This window comes from Chiloscyllium plagiosum, chromosome 1 (assembly GCF_004010195.1).
Source record: "Chiloscyllium plagiosum isolate BGI_BamShark_2017 chromosome 1, ASM401019v2, whole genome shotgun sequence".
NCBI lineage: Eukaryota > Metazoa > Chordata > Chondrichthyes > Orectolobiformes > Hemiscylliidae > Chiloscyllium > Chiloscyllium plagiosum.
In genome coordinates this window covers 151,263,344-151,278,661 of record NC_057710.1, presented here as the reverse complement: position 1 = coordinate 151,278,661, position 15,318 = coordinate 151,263,344, and the positions used below count along the sequence as shown (strand labels likewise).

The 15,318-nt window shown below is 39.5% G+C and overlaps 1 protein-coding gene and 1 long non-coding RNA gene across 5 annotated transcripts in view; one reads left to right on the top strand and one right to left on the bottom strand.

Annotated features, from left to right (window-relative positions):
* nr3c2 (nuclear receptor subfamily 3, group C, member 2) overlaps window positions 1–15,318 on the top strand; it is a 326,244-nt gene that overhangs the window by 277,543 nt on the left and 33,383 nt on the right. For all 4 annotated transcript variants that reach the window (XM_043699476.1, XM_043699486.1, XM_043699456.1 and 1 more), the window contains exon 7: window positions 14,644–14,774. In XM_043699476.1, the coding sequence (XP_043555411.1) occupies window positions 14,644–14,774 (131 nt within the window). The remainder of the gene's footprint in view (window positions 1–14,643; window positions 14,775–15,318) is intronic.
* Window positions 1–15,318, bottom strand: part of LOC122554445 — a 36,513-nt gene that overhangs the window by 12,291 nt on the left and 8,904 nt on the right. The gene's annotated exons all lie outside the window — the stretch shown is intronic.

The window sequence follows — 15,318 nt, the reverse complement described above, 5'->3', positions numbered from 1 at the left end:
GGAGTGGAGTGCATCATTTCTCCCTCCAACTCTATTTTGATTTAGTCCCTACCCTTCCCTTCACTGTTTTGATCACACAGCACAGCCCTTTGATCACACAGCCCTTCGATGTGAAGGGCAGTGTTTGTCACTGGCCACCCGGGAGTTTTCCTATCTTCCTGGTGGTGGAATTTGAATAAAGATTTGTGCACTTTGTGTCTTTCACTGTGTCTCACACCTGCACACACACACCATGGGTGCTGAGGAAAAAAATAAGCACTACCGCACTTAGGTGGTAGTGTGGGGGTTAAAAGAAAAAAAAATATAAACAGGAGATCACTTTGTGTCTTTCACTGTAAAAAAAAATTTAAAAAAAACAAACAGGAGTATCAAAGGTTCTGCTCACTCTGAGAGCTGGCTCTGAGGAAGCCGGACCAGTCTCTAGTACTGTGCACGTGTAAATAAAGAAAGCCTTGGTGACAGGATACTGACCCCTGTAGAGTTATTCCAGTGATGATGAGAGAAAAAAAAAAATCCTGAAGAAATTTGCTTGCAACAGTCGTCTTTGGAGTTGGGGTAAGCATTTCTGGCATCATGCCATTATTTGGGAAGCTTGACTTGTTTGATCCAGCTGTTGAAGACCAGGCATAGTATGTGTAAAGGATATGTTTTTTCCCAGGCAAATGACATTGGGGTAGATGAAAAGCAATGAGTAATTCTCCTGACAGCTTGTGGACCTGCAGGTTTTTTGATTATTAAGAGCCTAATATTTCCTGAGGCACAGATACTAAAGTCTTGTTGATGGATTTAGTTAAGGAATTCCAAGCTTCCTGTAATTCTGAGATGTTGTTGGTTTTATTCAGCAATTCAAGAACCAAGGAAATCTGTCAGGATGTTTGATGAGGTTAAGACAACAGCAGAGTCATGTGACTTTGGTTTAACCCTTAATGAGATGCTGTATAACCACACAAAATCAAAATGGCATTCAATGAATCTAATTTTAAATTCAGACCATTGACACTCATTTCGGTCAACTGTTGTCATTTTGTACTTAAGCAAGAGGAAGACCAGAGTCTTTAGTTAATTGCTCAAACAGCTTTATTAGAAAACTTTTGTGACTTGGTTACTGTATGGTAAGGTCCTAGGGAGTGTTGCTGAACAAAGAGACCTTGGAGTGCAGGTTCATAGCTCCTTGAAAGTGGAATCGCAGGTTGATAGGAAAGCGAAGAAGGTTTTTGGTATGCTTTCCTTTATTGGTCGGAGTTGGGAGGTCATGTTGCGACTGTACAGGTCATTGGTTAGGCCACTGTTGGAATATTGCATGCAATTCTGGTCTCCTTCCTATCGGAAAGATGTTGTGAAACTTGAAAGGGTTCCGAAAAGATTTACAAGGAAGTTGCCAGGGTTGGAGGATTTGAGCTATAAGGAAAGGCTGAACAGGCTGGGGCTGTTTTCCCTGGAGCATCAGAGGCTTAGGGGTGAGCTTATAGAGATTTACAAAATTATATGGGGCATGGATAGGGTAAATAGGCAAAGTCTTTTCCCTTGGTTCGGGGAGTCCAGAACTAGAGGGCATAGGTTTAAGGTGAGAGGGGAAAGATATAAAAGAGACCTACGGGGCAACTTTTTCACAGAGGGTGGTACGTGTATGGATGAGCTGCCAGAGGAAGTGGTGGAGGCTGGTACAATTGCAACATTTAAGAGGCATTTGGATGGGTATATGAATAGGAAGGGTTTGGAGGGATATGGGCCGGGTGCTGGCAGGTGGGACTAGATCATGTTGGGATATCTGGTCGGCATGGACGGGTTGGATCGAAGGGTCTGTTTCCGTGCTGTACATCTCTATGACTCTACTGTGAGGTCCATAACTGTTACTGTTTATTCTTTTTTCAATGAATCTTCAAAGAACCATGTATTCAACAATTTGCATTTAATTTAAGTGAATCTGATTCACTTCTCCTGACCTTGAATACTAAAAAGACATTTTGGATTGATTTTGTGAATGTATTCCTATTGCTGAGCTTAAAAGCTTTATTAATTGATACAACAATCTTATTGTAAAATAGAACCAAACACAAACTAATTTATTTTTTTAATGAAACAGATACATATAAACAAACCTTGGATCTTTTTTTGTCAAGCATTGATCAAAAATAAGAAAGCACTCCATCAAAAGGAGAAGAAAAGTATCGTTGTTTAATCTAGGAATATCGAATAGGTGCTGTGCTGAAACCATCAAAATGCTGCAAAAGTAAAATACTGTAAATGCTGAAAACCTGAAATTAAAACACAAAATGCTAGGAGTATCAGTAGGACAGAAATTTGGGGAAGTAAACAGAGTTTTTTTTTCAGCCTATAATATTGCATTAAGCTGAACTATGGAACTAAGGGTGTTAGGGTCTCTACTGCCATCTGGTTACAAAGGTCAGGGGCTAATCCACCCAGAGGAAGAATGGTTGCCCAGAGAAACGTCCAAAAGGCTGCTTTAATGCTAGAGTTAGGATTTTAGCCCCTCAAGGGGATAATACCTCCTCAGAGTTATTGGCCAACCAGAGGCCTGCAGCTGTCAATGTATTGGTAGCACCAGTGAAAGTGGTAGCCACAGCCAGTACCGTACTTAGGTGATGGGGTGAAGTGTGATGTGAGAAGCTTTGTAAATGTTTGGGAGTTAGTGAGGGGGATGGACAATGTGATTTGAAAAGCAGTGGGGGAAATATGACCAGGTGGAGTTGCACTTTGGGGAAGCTCTGCATTGGGCCTGGAGCCAGTTATGTAAGGAGACACCATTCCATAATGACCTGCCAGGCTAGCTGGTTGATGTGGGCCTCTGCTGTTGATGAAATTTAAATAAGTGAGTTTTAATTACTCACTTAAGAGACTCAATTGACCTGCTGCTGAATGGGCTGCCTGACACCACCCCAAAGCTGGTTTAGTTGTGCAGGAGCAGGGTGTGGGGGTTGGCAGCAGGCAGGCAATCCACTTGATTTAATGTGGACCCTGGCTTAAAGCCTGTCATCAGGGAAGCATTACATACAGCACTTTAACACCATAGCTAGTTCTATAAAAAAAGAGATGCCAGGAAGGAGCAGCATTCATTGGAAAGCATAGGTTGGAAATTTGAGGTTGGCCTTTTACGAGGTGAAAATGAATTGTCACCAGATTTCCAAACTCATTGCTTTTTGCCCTGAATTCTTGCATTTTCCCAAATACCCTCTCTGCTTCCAATTAAACCTGTTGGACTATAACCTGGTGTTGTGTGATTTTTAACTTTGTCCACCCTAGTCCAACACCGGCATGTCCACATCATTTTTCCCTGAAAACATTGTTGAGAGTGCCTTATCACACAGTTGTCCATGAAAAGTGGCCATGTGACGGAAGCTGAAATCACATGAGTCTGAAATTGTAATACCTCCTAATATTGGAACAGAGGAACAGGAGTAGGCCATTCAGCTCCTTGAGCCACTTCCTTCATTCAGTGTGATCATGGCTGATCTGTGGCCTAACTTCACCGACCTGCCTTTAGCCCATTTCCCTTTACTACCTTTAACAAAAGTTTATCTATCTCAGATTTAAAATTAACAACTGATCCAGTGTTTACTGCCATTTATGGAAGAGAGTGCCAAACCTTTCCTACCTTTTGCTTCCTAACATCTCTCCTGGACAGTCTGACCCTAATTCTCAGACTAAGCTCCCAAGTACTAGAATTCCTGGAAATAGTTTCTCTTTATCTACCTTTTTTTTTCCTGTTAACATGTTGAAGACTTCAATTAGATTTCCCAGTAACCTTCTAAATTCTAGAGAAAACAGGCCTAATTTACACAATCTCTCCTCATAACGTAACCCCTGAATTCCAGGTATCATTCTCATAAACCGAAGTTATAATCACTGCAAGGCCAATATATCCTGATACAGTACTTCAAAGGAGGTCTGATCAGGGTTTTGTATAATTGCAGCATAACATCTGTATCCTTGTACTTCAGACCTCTATAATTAATGGCCGACGTTAGTTTTTTTGATTACTTTCTGACACGTTTGTGACATTTTAAAGACCTATGCACCTGAACTCCCAAGTCTTTTTGGACACCCACTGTATGTAACTTCATACCACCCAGAAAGCACCCTGATCTCTCCTTTTTCAGTCCAAAATAGATAGCCACTGGCTTACATTGAACTCCATCTGCCAAAGTTTTGCCCATTTACTTTGTCTATCAATGTCCCTTTGTAATTTTATGCTATTATCTACACTGCCTAACTTTGTGTCATCAGCAAATTTAGATATGACTTTCTATGCCATTAGTCAAGTCATTAATATATAATATGAATAATTGAGGCCCTGACCCAGATCCTTGTGGGGCACCACTCATCATATTCTGCTAATTGGAGTACTTACCCATTATCCCTACTGTCTACCACTCAACCAATTTCCTAGCCATTTCAGAAATTTTCCCTCAATTCTGAGTTAACAGTCTCTTACGTTGGACTTTATCAAAAACATTCTGGAAATACATATAAACAATATCCATAGACATTCCCCTGCCCATGGGATGTAGAGATAGATTTGTAACGGAAAGGATGTGTGTTTTTAGTCCAGAAGTAAATTGTTTTCTACCAGGATAAGAAGGTCATAATTTCCTTCATTTAAACAATTTCTCTAAATTTACCTCTTCAGCCACAACAATGCTAAACATGCAGATAATTATTCTGTAAAATTAATTAAGTATAAAACACATTTAGGGGATAAAAGATTTCTGGAGACTCAGGAGAATAATGCTACACATGCAGGAATAAAGGTTATTGCTGGGATTGGTGAAATCACAGTTGGATGGGTAATTGGAAGCCAGTGAAGTCAGTCCAACTGAGCTTGATAGCTGAAAGATATTGGACAAGAATGGTATTTTAAAAGCTACTGAGAAGTAAAGGAGGCCACATGTAATGTTTCAAAACTACAGACGTTTATTCATAACTTTGGTGAGTGACGTTTGATTGATATAAGAGAGTGGAAATAGATGAGAAGGAATCAACAGGGAGTTGCTGGAGAAATAAACAAAAAGACTTGCATCTACTGTGTCATGTTTCATGACCACCACATGTCTTTATAACACTTTACAGCTAATTAAGTACTGTACTTCTGAAGTTTGTATACTTTCAGGCATTTGGATGCTAAAGTTACTGTCATATTGTTACACTTTTCACTAACTTGAGGTTGAAACCTAACTCTCTTTGAATCAAAACTGCCATCCTCTTGGGTATTGACCTTTGTTTGTTTTATGAAATATGAAAGTCTGATTGGAAAAAAAAGGCTCAGCTGATCAGTGCCTTGATATGCAACCAAAAAGTAGTCCAGTATAGAATAAAAACTATTCTGGAGTATTGTATTCGTCCTTCAGAAAGAAAATACAGCTCCCCACTCTGCCCCACATTAGAAGAATTGCATTGATGTGCTGCAGGTGATGAGGTGCAATTAAGTCCAAGTTTGAGTTCTCGTAGCACAGTAACTAGGTGTTGGACCTATAGTCTCAACAGCTCTTCTTCCTGAGCAGAGATTAATCGCAGTGGAGTCCATTTTATTAACAGCCTGCAAAGTCATATCCAGCAGACTGGGGCGGGGGGGATAAAAACCTGCTGACCACTCCCTCCAAATGGCCCAGAATAGCTCCAAAGAAATTTCAGAAGATGATCTCGAGTGCACATTCCAAGACCAAACTGGGGTGGGGGAGATAAACTTCCCTAAATTATAGCCAAGCAAATGAGAAAGGATTCAAATTCATTGATTACAAGACTAAAATGTACATTACAGGCAATTAACCACTGCACTTAAAGACTTAAAGTCAGAAAAAAAAGACATTCCCTTAAACAGGTATGCTATATTTCACTCTTTTGCAGCTGGTTATTTCCTCGCTTAAAGTGCAATATATTCTAAAGTTTCCTAACATAAAAGAAGTACTTTGCAGTTATCCAGCTTGCTGCTCTTCTAGACTGCTTCCGTCATAACCTTCGCCACTGGGGAAAGGAAGAATATTTATTCCATGAATTACTACATGATCCCCTCCTGTTTCAGTCAGTTGGCAAGAGATGTGATGTGAGCAGAAACTATGGGAAATTACCTGATACAGAATGCTGCCTAAACATTTTATCGAGTGGCGTTGGGATTTGCAGTGTACAATTTTCATCATCAAATGTTCAATTGCTTGATTTTGGACATTTATATAGCAAAAGAATTACCAGGCTGTATTAATTATTCATTTATAATTGATTTTTAAATGAACATTTACACTTAATGCAATTGTAATTTGTGCATTATATGACTAGTTTAACTGGATGATGTATAGTAGTATAATGTTTATCTTATTCATTCAGATCCTGCTCCAAAGATGCATTCTTTGTCACTTAGTTGTTTTTGTTTGTACATTTTATAGTTTCTGGCTGGAAGCTGATTGAGAAGCCATATGCATCGTTGTCTACTGAATTATCAGACTGCTTATCTGAGCAAAGCTTTTATTCAATTATAAGTGAGAAGTCTTAAGCTATTATTTTTGTTCCGACTCTAAACTCCACTCCAAGCTCCCGACTCCATTTCTTTCCTTGTCAGCTGGCTGAAACTAAACCAGATTGTTCACAAAATTATTGTCATGTTTAAATCCAAGGTAAGCTCTGGACCATATATTTATGCAATCACTAACATCACCTATCTCCATCTTGGAACATGACCCGACTTCACTTGTGCCCCAGCTCATCTGCGACCAAAACCCTCATTCGTACTTTGGATACCTTTAGACTTGAGCATTCCATATACTTTTGGCAGGTCTCCCACATCAGAGTAAATTTGAGGTCATCCAAAACTTTGCTGTTCATATCTTAACTCAAACTCCTGTGCTTAGTCCTACATTGGCTCCTGGTCAAGCAACATCATGGTTTTAAAATTCTCTTCTTTGCTTTCAAATCTCTTTGGATAAGTACATGAATTGGAAAGGTTTGGAGGCTTCAAGGCCAAACGCAGGCAGGTGGCAATAGTTTAGTTTGGGAACATGGTCAACATGGGCTAGTTAGATTGCAGGGTCAGTTTCCACCTGTATGACTCTGACTTCCATAGTCATAGTCATCTGTAATGTCCTCCAGCCCCACAATCTTCTACAATATTTGTGCTTATCCAATTCTGGTTTCTTATGCACCTTTGATTCTAATTACTTGACCATTAGTCGCTATGCCTTCAGTTGTAGATCCCCAAGTTCCAGAATTCCCTGTCCATGTCTCTTTAAAGCATGCCTCTTTGACTGAACTTTAACCTGACTGATTATTCCCTCATGAGGTGTGGTGTCAAATTTTGCTTTATTATGTTAATGTCAAATAACTTGGGAAATTTAATTATATTAAAATAGCTATACAAAAATAGAAATTATTGTTAACAAGTGCTGCATGAATTATTGAATTGATTAGCAATAAATATCTGGGCATGGCAAGAAGGCAACTTTAGGGTCAGAGTTGATAAGAGAGGAGATACCTGTCCTCTAACAAACGTTCTAACTTGATGGATGAAACAAGAAGTAACAGTCATATGGATTTAGCGAGAGTGATGACAGCAACCAATTTTGCATCGTAAAGAGGAGGAGTAGAAGGTAAAATCTCCATAGTCCTATTGTAATTGAAAGGCTAGAAGAGGAACAGTGGCGATGCTAAAGGATTGGTGGCTGGGGATGGGTTTTTTGAATCATGTAGCTATTTGAATTGTAGAATTGGCCAGCACACAACAGAGGTTATGCTAAATGATTGTGGTTTTGTGGAGATTGATCCAAGGAGCATTTGAAAAGTGCATTAATCCAGAGGCCAGCAGAGAAATAGAAAATGATCTCGGAGTACAATGAAAAAGTAAAATCAACAAATGGTAATTGCACAGTGTCTTTAATGTGGGAAAAGATTCCAATTCACTTGTGGGGAGCAAAATGAAAGATGCAGTAATTTTGTGGGAAATAATGAAAAAGTAAATTGAATGTCAAGAATCAAGGAATATGGTCCAATTCATAAATCAGCAGGAGAGAGAATGCCAACCCAAGGGAGCTGTAGAGCAAATAACAGGAAGTTCACAATCCAAATGTGACCGTTCACATGCACATTTTAGCTTTTGTCTCCAACTCTTAAGTTCTCTAATCCATTCTTACACCACTGCGCGTCACTAATAGATGAGCTTCTAACATTTCATACAACAGAGAGAGATTCACTCTCTTCATTTTTATCACTTTACTTCTAGATACTTAGCCTTTCTTTCCTACAGAAACCAATTGAATCTTCAGGGCTGCATCTTATTTACAGCAATTTGACAAGAGCCAAAAGAATCTGCACCAATTACCTCAGCTGAAGCCCCAAGAAGGATTAACCTAAGATTGGCTTAAGAGCTAAAGCTGGCTTTTCATCCCTGCTGGAAGTTGCATGAAGTCACCTGCCAAGAGGACATCCCTCCAGCTCCCAAAGAACCTCTTCAAAAAGCCAACATTCAGCAGAGATGACACTGTTCAACACTTTCCTTCATGTACTCCTCAGTAGTAGTAGCACAACACTTTTCTCAGCAACATCATAAGTGTTGCACAAATATTTTGACAACAATTTGCACCATACCATTTAATGAAGATGCTCACCCTAGCATCCATCCAAATTGGACATTCTTCCAGGCAGCCAGCAAAGGAAGTATAGACACTTCCCAAGATTACCCCCAAGAGACACAAGATATGGTCCTCACATAGGTGCTCACACAACTATTCTTTCTCTCAGTACACTATCAACCTTGTCACAAGCAGGAATGGGTGAGAATGCAGTAAAAATTTAAAACACTTACGTATTTTTTTTTAAAAATCCAGAGATTTCCAGGAAAATCAAAGTCATACATCTAGTCCAAGCAGCTACATATTGATGTTGACTCACAGCTCTGGTTTAAAGTAATTTATTCTGCAACACAAGCTAAAACATGTCAAGATTAGAGTGGTGCTGGAAAAGCACAGCAGGTCAGGCAGCATCCGAGAAGCAGGAAAATCAACATTTCGGGCAAAAGTCCATCATCAGGAAGGCTTAAATATCCCTGTTCTTCCATCTCTTCAGGTTCAACTACCCCAGTTAATTGAGCTTTTCCCATCAAGGATGAAACAACAAATATTTTGTACTTTTTCAAAAAGGCAACCAAAGTCAAACCCTTATAATCTTAGATCAGTAATCTCCTTGCTAATTTGTGTCACAGTTCATGGAAAGCTTAATGAGTGTGAACTTGTTTCAACTTCTCATTCATAACTACATGCCTCATTGACAATTTGGCATCATAGAGTCTATTGGATGATTCTCTTTTTGCCTCTGTTCACGGTAGTTCTGTAGTTTTTGATACAGATACAACAGCTTCTCATCATGCACTGATATTTTATTGAGTTTCTGAACTGGATTGGTGACTTCTGATTGTGACATCAACAGTGGTGATGAACAGTATCTTGGTTTAACATGCACACAAATATCCCTCATGGAATGCTTGACTTCACTGTGTGACACATCAGTGCTGTGATGAATATCATCCATCACTTTTATTAATGATACCATACTATTGAGTTGTAAATTTCCAGCTGAAAGGCAAGTAAGACGAATAAATTACTGCACGGTAATATAGTTAGAATTGTACAGTGGGTGAACAAGTGCTGAAAAGGCTAACTTGGTAATTTTATTAAAAATGACATTTCTTTGTGCTCTTATGTTCCTCGGCTATATTATGAAACATTTAGGGATAGAAATTGGAATATAGTGTAATGGGTACAATATATGCCAATTTAGCAGTGAGTCTGCACCCAGTCCACCAAGGCTATGGTCCCAGTGATAAATACATGCTGACTTTCTTTTCAATGTCTCTGCTAAAAAGAAAACCTTTGATAAAGTCCCACCTAGGAGATTAGTGAGCAAAATTAGGGCACATGGTATTGGGGGTAAAATACTGACTTGGATTGAAAATTGGCTGGCTGACAGGAAGCAAAGAATAATGATAAACAGGTCTCTTTCAGAACGGCAGGTGGTAACCAGTGGACTACCACAAGGCTCGGTGCTGGGAGCGCAGCTGTTTACAATATACGTTATTGATATAGATGAAGGTATTAAAAGTAATATTAGCAAATTTGCTGATGACACAAGGCTGGGTGGCAGGGTGAAATGTGAGGAGGATGATATGAGAATACAGGGTGACTTGGACAGGCTTGGTGAGTGGACGGATGCATATGGCAGCTGCAGTTTAATGTGGATAAATGTGTGGTTATCCACTTTGCTGGCAAGAACAGGAAGGCAGATTACTATCTAAATGGAGTCAAGTTAGGTAAAGGGGAAGTACAACAAGATCGAGGTGTGCTTATACATCAGTCAATGAAAGCAAGCATGCAGGTACAGCAGGCAGTGAAGAAAGCTAATTTTATTAAAGCTGGCCTTGATAACAAGAGAAATTGCATATAGGAGCAAAGAGGAGTGCAACATAGGTTCACAAGGTCAATTCCCAGAATGGCAGGACTATCATATGTTGAAGGATTGGAGCCACTGGGCTTGTATACACTTGAATTTAGAAGGATGAGAGGGAATCTGATTGAGAAGTATAAAATTACTAAAAGATTGGAACTCTGGAGACGAGAAGCATGTTTCCGCTGATGGGTGAGTCCAGAACCAGAGGACACAGTTTAAAAATAAGGAGTAGGCCATTTAGAACAGAGTTGAGGAGAAACGTCTTCACCCAGAGAGTGGTGGATATATGGAATGCTCTGCCTCAGAAGGCAGTGGAAGCCAAGTCTCTGGATACTTTCAAGAAAGAGATGGATGGAGCTTTTAAAGATAGTGGAATCAAGGGTTATGGGGATATGGCAGGAAGAGAATACTGATTGTGGATGATCAGCCATGATCATAATGAATGGTGGTGCTGGCTCAAAGGGCCGAATGGCCTACTCCTACACCTATTGTCTATTAATACAAGCATTGGCTTCTTTAAAAACTATTGAAGAACCCAATTAGAAAATAATTATAGATGAATGGGCATGCACTAAGGAACTAATGAGCGACTACAAACAGAAACATTTACACATGGAGGCAATAGACATGACCAGAGTCATTTCATACTTTGTATCTGCCTTTATCAAGAGAAGAAAATTGCTACCCAAGTTAATGTGAAAGAAGAGGTGGCTGAAAGGTATTGAATAGACTGTCTGTACTTCAAGTTGATTAGGCACTTCGACTGGATAAGATGCATCCAAGGCTATTGAAGAAAGTGGAATTATAGACATGCTACTCATAATTTTCCAAAGTTTCTTGGACTTAGGAGTGATGTGAGAGGACTACATAATTGTAAATGCACATCAGCATTCAAATAGGATGTAAAGATTTGCCCAGAAATGACAGGCATGCTCCAGAACATATAACATCAGAGTATATAAAGGGAAGCATGAATTTTGCCTGCTGTCCAATTCCGGTGGTGCGGGCACATAATGAATTTTGGCCCCCTCACTCAAAAACCAGAGCAAATTAACTGTTAATGCTTTCTTTCTACAATTCACTCTGTGTGCAAAGCTATGTATAATGACCACTTGCTGCACTTCAAAGTAATTGGAGAGTCAATGTGGTGTGAGGGCACTAACTATATTTATGTCAGTTCTGTGAAAGAATGCGGTCATCTGATCCATACAAAGTAAAACTTTAAATGATACAGCATAAATTTGATGAGGAAAAGTTTAGCCCTGCTCAGTGAAGAACTGTAACATTAATTGTCCATCATCAGATCTGAAGCCATCTACAACATATTGTTTCATCCTTAGAGTTTGGATCCTCAGCATGAGATTTCTCAGAACATATAACTGAATTGTTGGACAGTTTACTATGTTGCTTTAAGAAAAAAAGGTTCAGATTTGCTTAACTTTGGCAGTGTTCCAAAACTTGGTTATTTACATAATGTTGAGTTTATCTGTATTTATACAGTGTTTCTGATTTCTCACGGTGTGTTACATGGGCTAGAACGATCAATCATTTTATTTTTCCTTTATTTGTTAAGAGTTAGGGTATATGTTTGAGTGATGAGGTGCTTGTTTATCCAGACTAAAATTGAATGAGTGAAAAATAATAAGAACATATTTAATAATATGTCACTGACCTCAGTTGCACTCTGTGAAAATAAAGTGAAGTTGGAGAAAAATATTTTTTCACAATGTTATTGATCCTTCAAAAATACCACCCTTACAATTAAAACAGAATATGGGCTGGAAGGACTCAGCAGGTCAGGCAGCATCTGTGAAGAGGGTGAAACAATGTCAATGGACCCAGCGAACTTGGAGATTGGGGGGAGGGGTGGAATATAGGGTAGGTGTACTGGGGCATCTCCCTGTTGTGTGTCCATTGCCAGGAAAGTTTTTCCAGGTGGGCAGGAATGTGGTGATGATTGACAGAATAGGAGTTCCAATTAAGATTATTTTCTGGACTCATTGACATTGTGATGAAACAGCTTCCTAATGTATACAGAAACAGTCAACCTAATGGAGGAGGCCCTCCTGCGGTCATTTGAACTGCCATCAGAGCCTTAGGTTTGCTCTCCCAAAGAGAGTTCACAGGCATCAAGGGTAGAATGAGGCCTAAACAATCCGAAGGGTGGGGTTTTTTGCCTCTGGGGAGTCTTTTGCATTTTCCATTGAAAATCATTATTTATTTTTACACTTCAGTGGGTGCCAGCATGTTGAGGAACCCTAGAGGTATTGGACCTATCTCAGCAGTGCCTACCTCTCAGTGGGTTGTCTGTCCTGTAATGGGAATAGCCTGTAGATGAAGAGTATGGAGGTTGAAAACTGTGTAGCTGCTCTAGAGAACTGGCGACTCCAGTCGGGCTCCCAGCAAGCTTGCTCTACATTTGGTTTGAACATCAGTGTTCCAAAAGCCTGCAGGAGAATCCTGTCCAACATTGCACCTAGCCTTACAACATTTGAATGATAAATTTGTTACAGTAATAGATATAAAAGGACTGAAAATCCTCAGTGTTTGAGACTACAATATGCCAGGAGGACTAGAAATTAAGCAAGACTTAGGACTACATTGTGCCAGCCTAAGGTCAAAAGTTTGCAATGTTTTACATACTGGAGCCTCCCTCTGCCCCTGTTAGGATCAACTGGGGTAAGAAGAGCAGGGACTCCTCGACCATAAGTTCCCAAATCCTGAACATGGAAGAAACCAATGAAGAAGCTAGAACAATAAAGAACGTGAAGTATACCAGATGTAAAAATGAGGCCTACCATGAAATTCTAAAAACAGAGAAATGTGGATAGTCCATTAGATCTCTGGGGTCTGTTCCACCATCCAATGAGATTCTGGCTGATCAGTGACCCATACCCAGAAGCTTACTCTCCACCCAGGAGCAGGCTTATAAATTCGTGGTTGGAGAGGGAAGCACAAAATCAGCTGGTATGTCAAGCAGCAGTATGCCAGTTACCTGCATATCACTACTGCTATTTTACCAACATGTGATAGGTGGCAGGAAGTGACCTACCCTTGACCCATTTGAGGCAATTATTGTCTGATCCGTGGTCATTTAAAAGCCACCTCCCATCACCAGTGGTATTGCTGATATTGCCCATGTCACATAGTGAAGATGCCAGGTGTACCTTGGCGACTTGGTTGCAGACCTGTCAAGCAACCTATTGTCCATGGAGGGCTTCTCTCTCAATACAGCAGACTACCTCCACATGGACTTACCCTGTTCTGGTCCTTTTCCACACTTCCTTCCCCATCCCCTGTTTGCTGGACCCTGTAAGAATATCCCTGGTGAGTGTGTCCATCTTACCTTCAAGTCTAGCCACCTCAATGAGTTCTTATTGAATACTGACTGCACTCCCAACAGTGTCTACATCTGCCTCAGTTCCTGTTCGGATTGGAGAGCTGTTGGCTATTTCATAATTTCACTTAAAAATGCAAAACACAAAATTATTAATTTAATTAATGATATCTGCGTATTACAAGGGGTAACAACTTAATGATTATCCTAAATTGAATTTGCATATGTTGATTAGATTAATCAGCCAAAAGACACTATTTAGAATTTAATTATGAATTCTTCCTTTTATCAAACCTTTCAAGGGCATTGAGAACAACTAATTTTGATTTACACAATATTCACATGTATAGGAATACAAATTAACATATTCCTTCATAAGGTGCAATTAAAAAAAGCTTTCAGAAAGTGATACATTGAAATTCCAGTCAGCATGTTACAACGATTTTCAGGATCAGGGTTTGTGCCTGTTTCATTCCTGTGCAGATTCCAGTGGTACAGAGTTTGAAGAACAAGTCCTCCATCAATCTTGTCTGCCACTGAAGGTATTTGTTGTGGAAAGACTAAGAAAGGGGTATCAATAAATGTAATTTTGAAAGTATATTAGGTGGACTCCAGAAAATGCAAAATATGTTCAAATTTATAGAGTCATAGAATCATAAATGTATCTGAATTCACGATAAAACCAACTTTCACAGTAGTTCTGCTTTTACTCAGCATTCATGTGTTTTTACTTCTAAATGTTTCTTAGTACATCTGGTCAGTTTGGATTAATGTGAGTTTGAGTGTATAGAATATATTTTAATGTCAACCAGCATGTGTGATAAACTCCAGTCTAATTAGCAACATCTAATTTTGTTTTTAAACAGACAGCGGATGCAACAATCAGCTATGTATGAGCTATGTCAAGGGATGCAAAGTATCAGCATAGAATTTGTACGCCTCCAGTTGACTTATGAGGAGTTCCTGTGCATGAAAGCTCTTCTCCTGCTTGGCACAAGTAAGTTTCACATCCACATTAGCACTATTAAGGATGGGGCTTGTACATTATAGAATAAGAGTTCTTTGTTGAGTTTTTAAGCTGAAAATCCAAATCTGTTTCAATAATTGATTGTTTGCAAGGCTATCCTCCCAAGTGTTTGTACCTACAGTAGCTGAGAGATGAATCCTCAAGAAATATGTATCAAAACTGTATGAAGAAACTTCACTAATTTGTTGGCTGGATGAGTTGCAGTTAGTCTGAAGCCTTTCTAGTCACACAATGGCATCATTAGAAAGGAGGACGTGTGGTTCAGTGGTAATATCCCACCCTCTAAGCTCCAAATTCATGACACCAGGATGTGATGGTCAAGGAAAATGCATTCATAACCCAGCCAAACAGGTTGAATATCAATTTGTAAATTCTTCCAACATGTACCAGTTGCAAGAAATAAGAATGAGAGAAAGGAAGAATGTTGGTTAAATATGAATGGAAAGAAAATTGGAACCTGTACCATCACTAAGGAGAAAGTGAGGTCTGCAGATGCTGGAGATCAGAGCTGGAA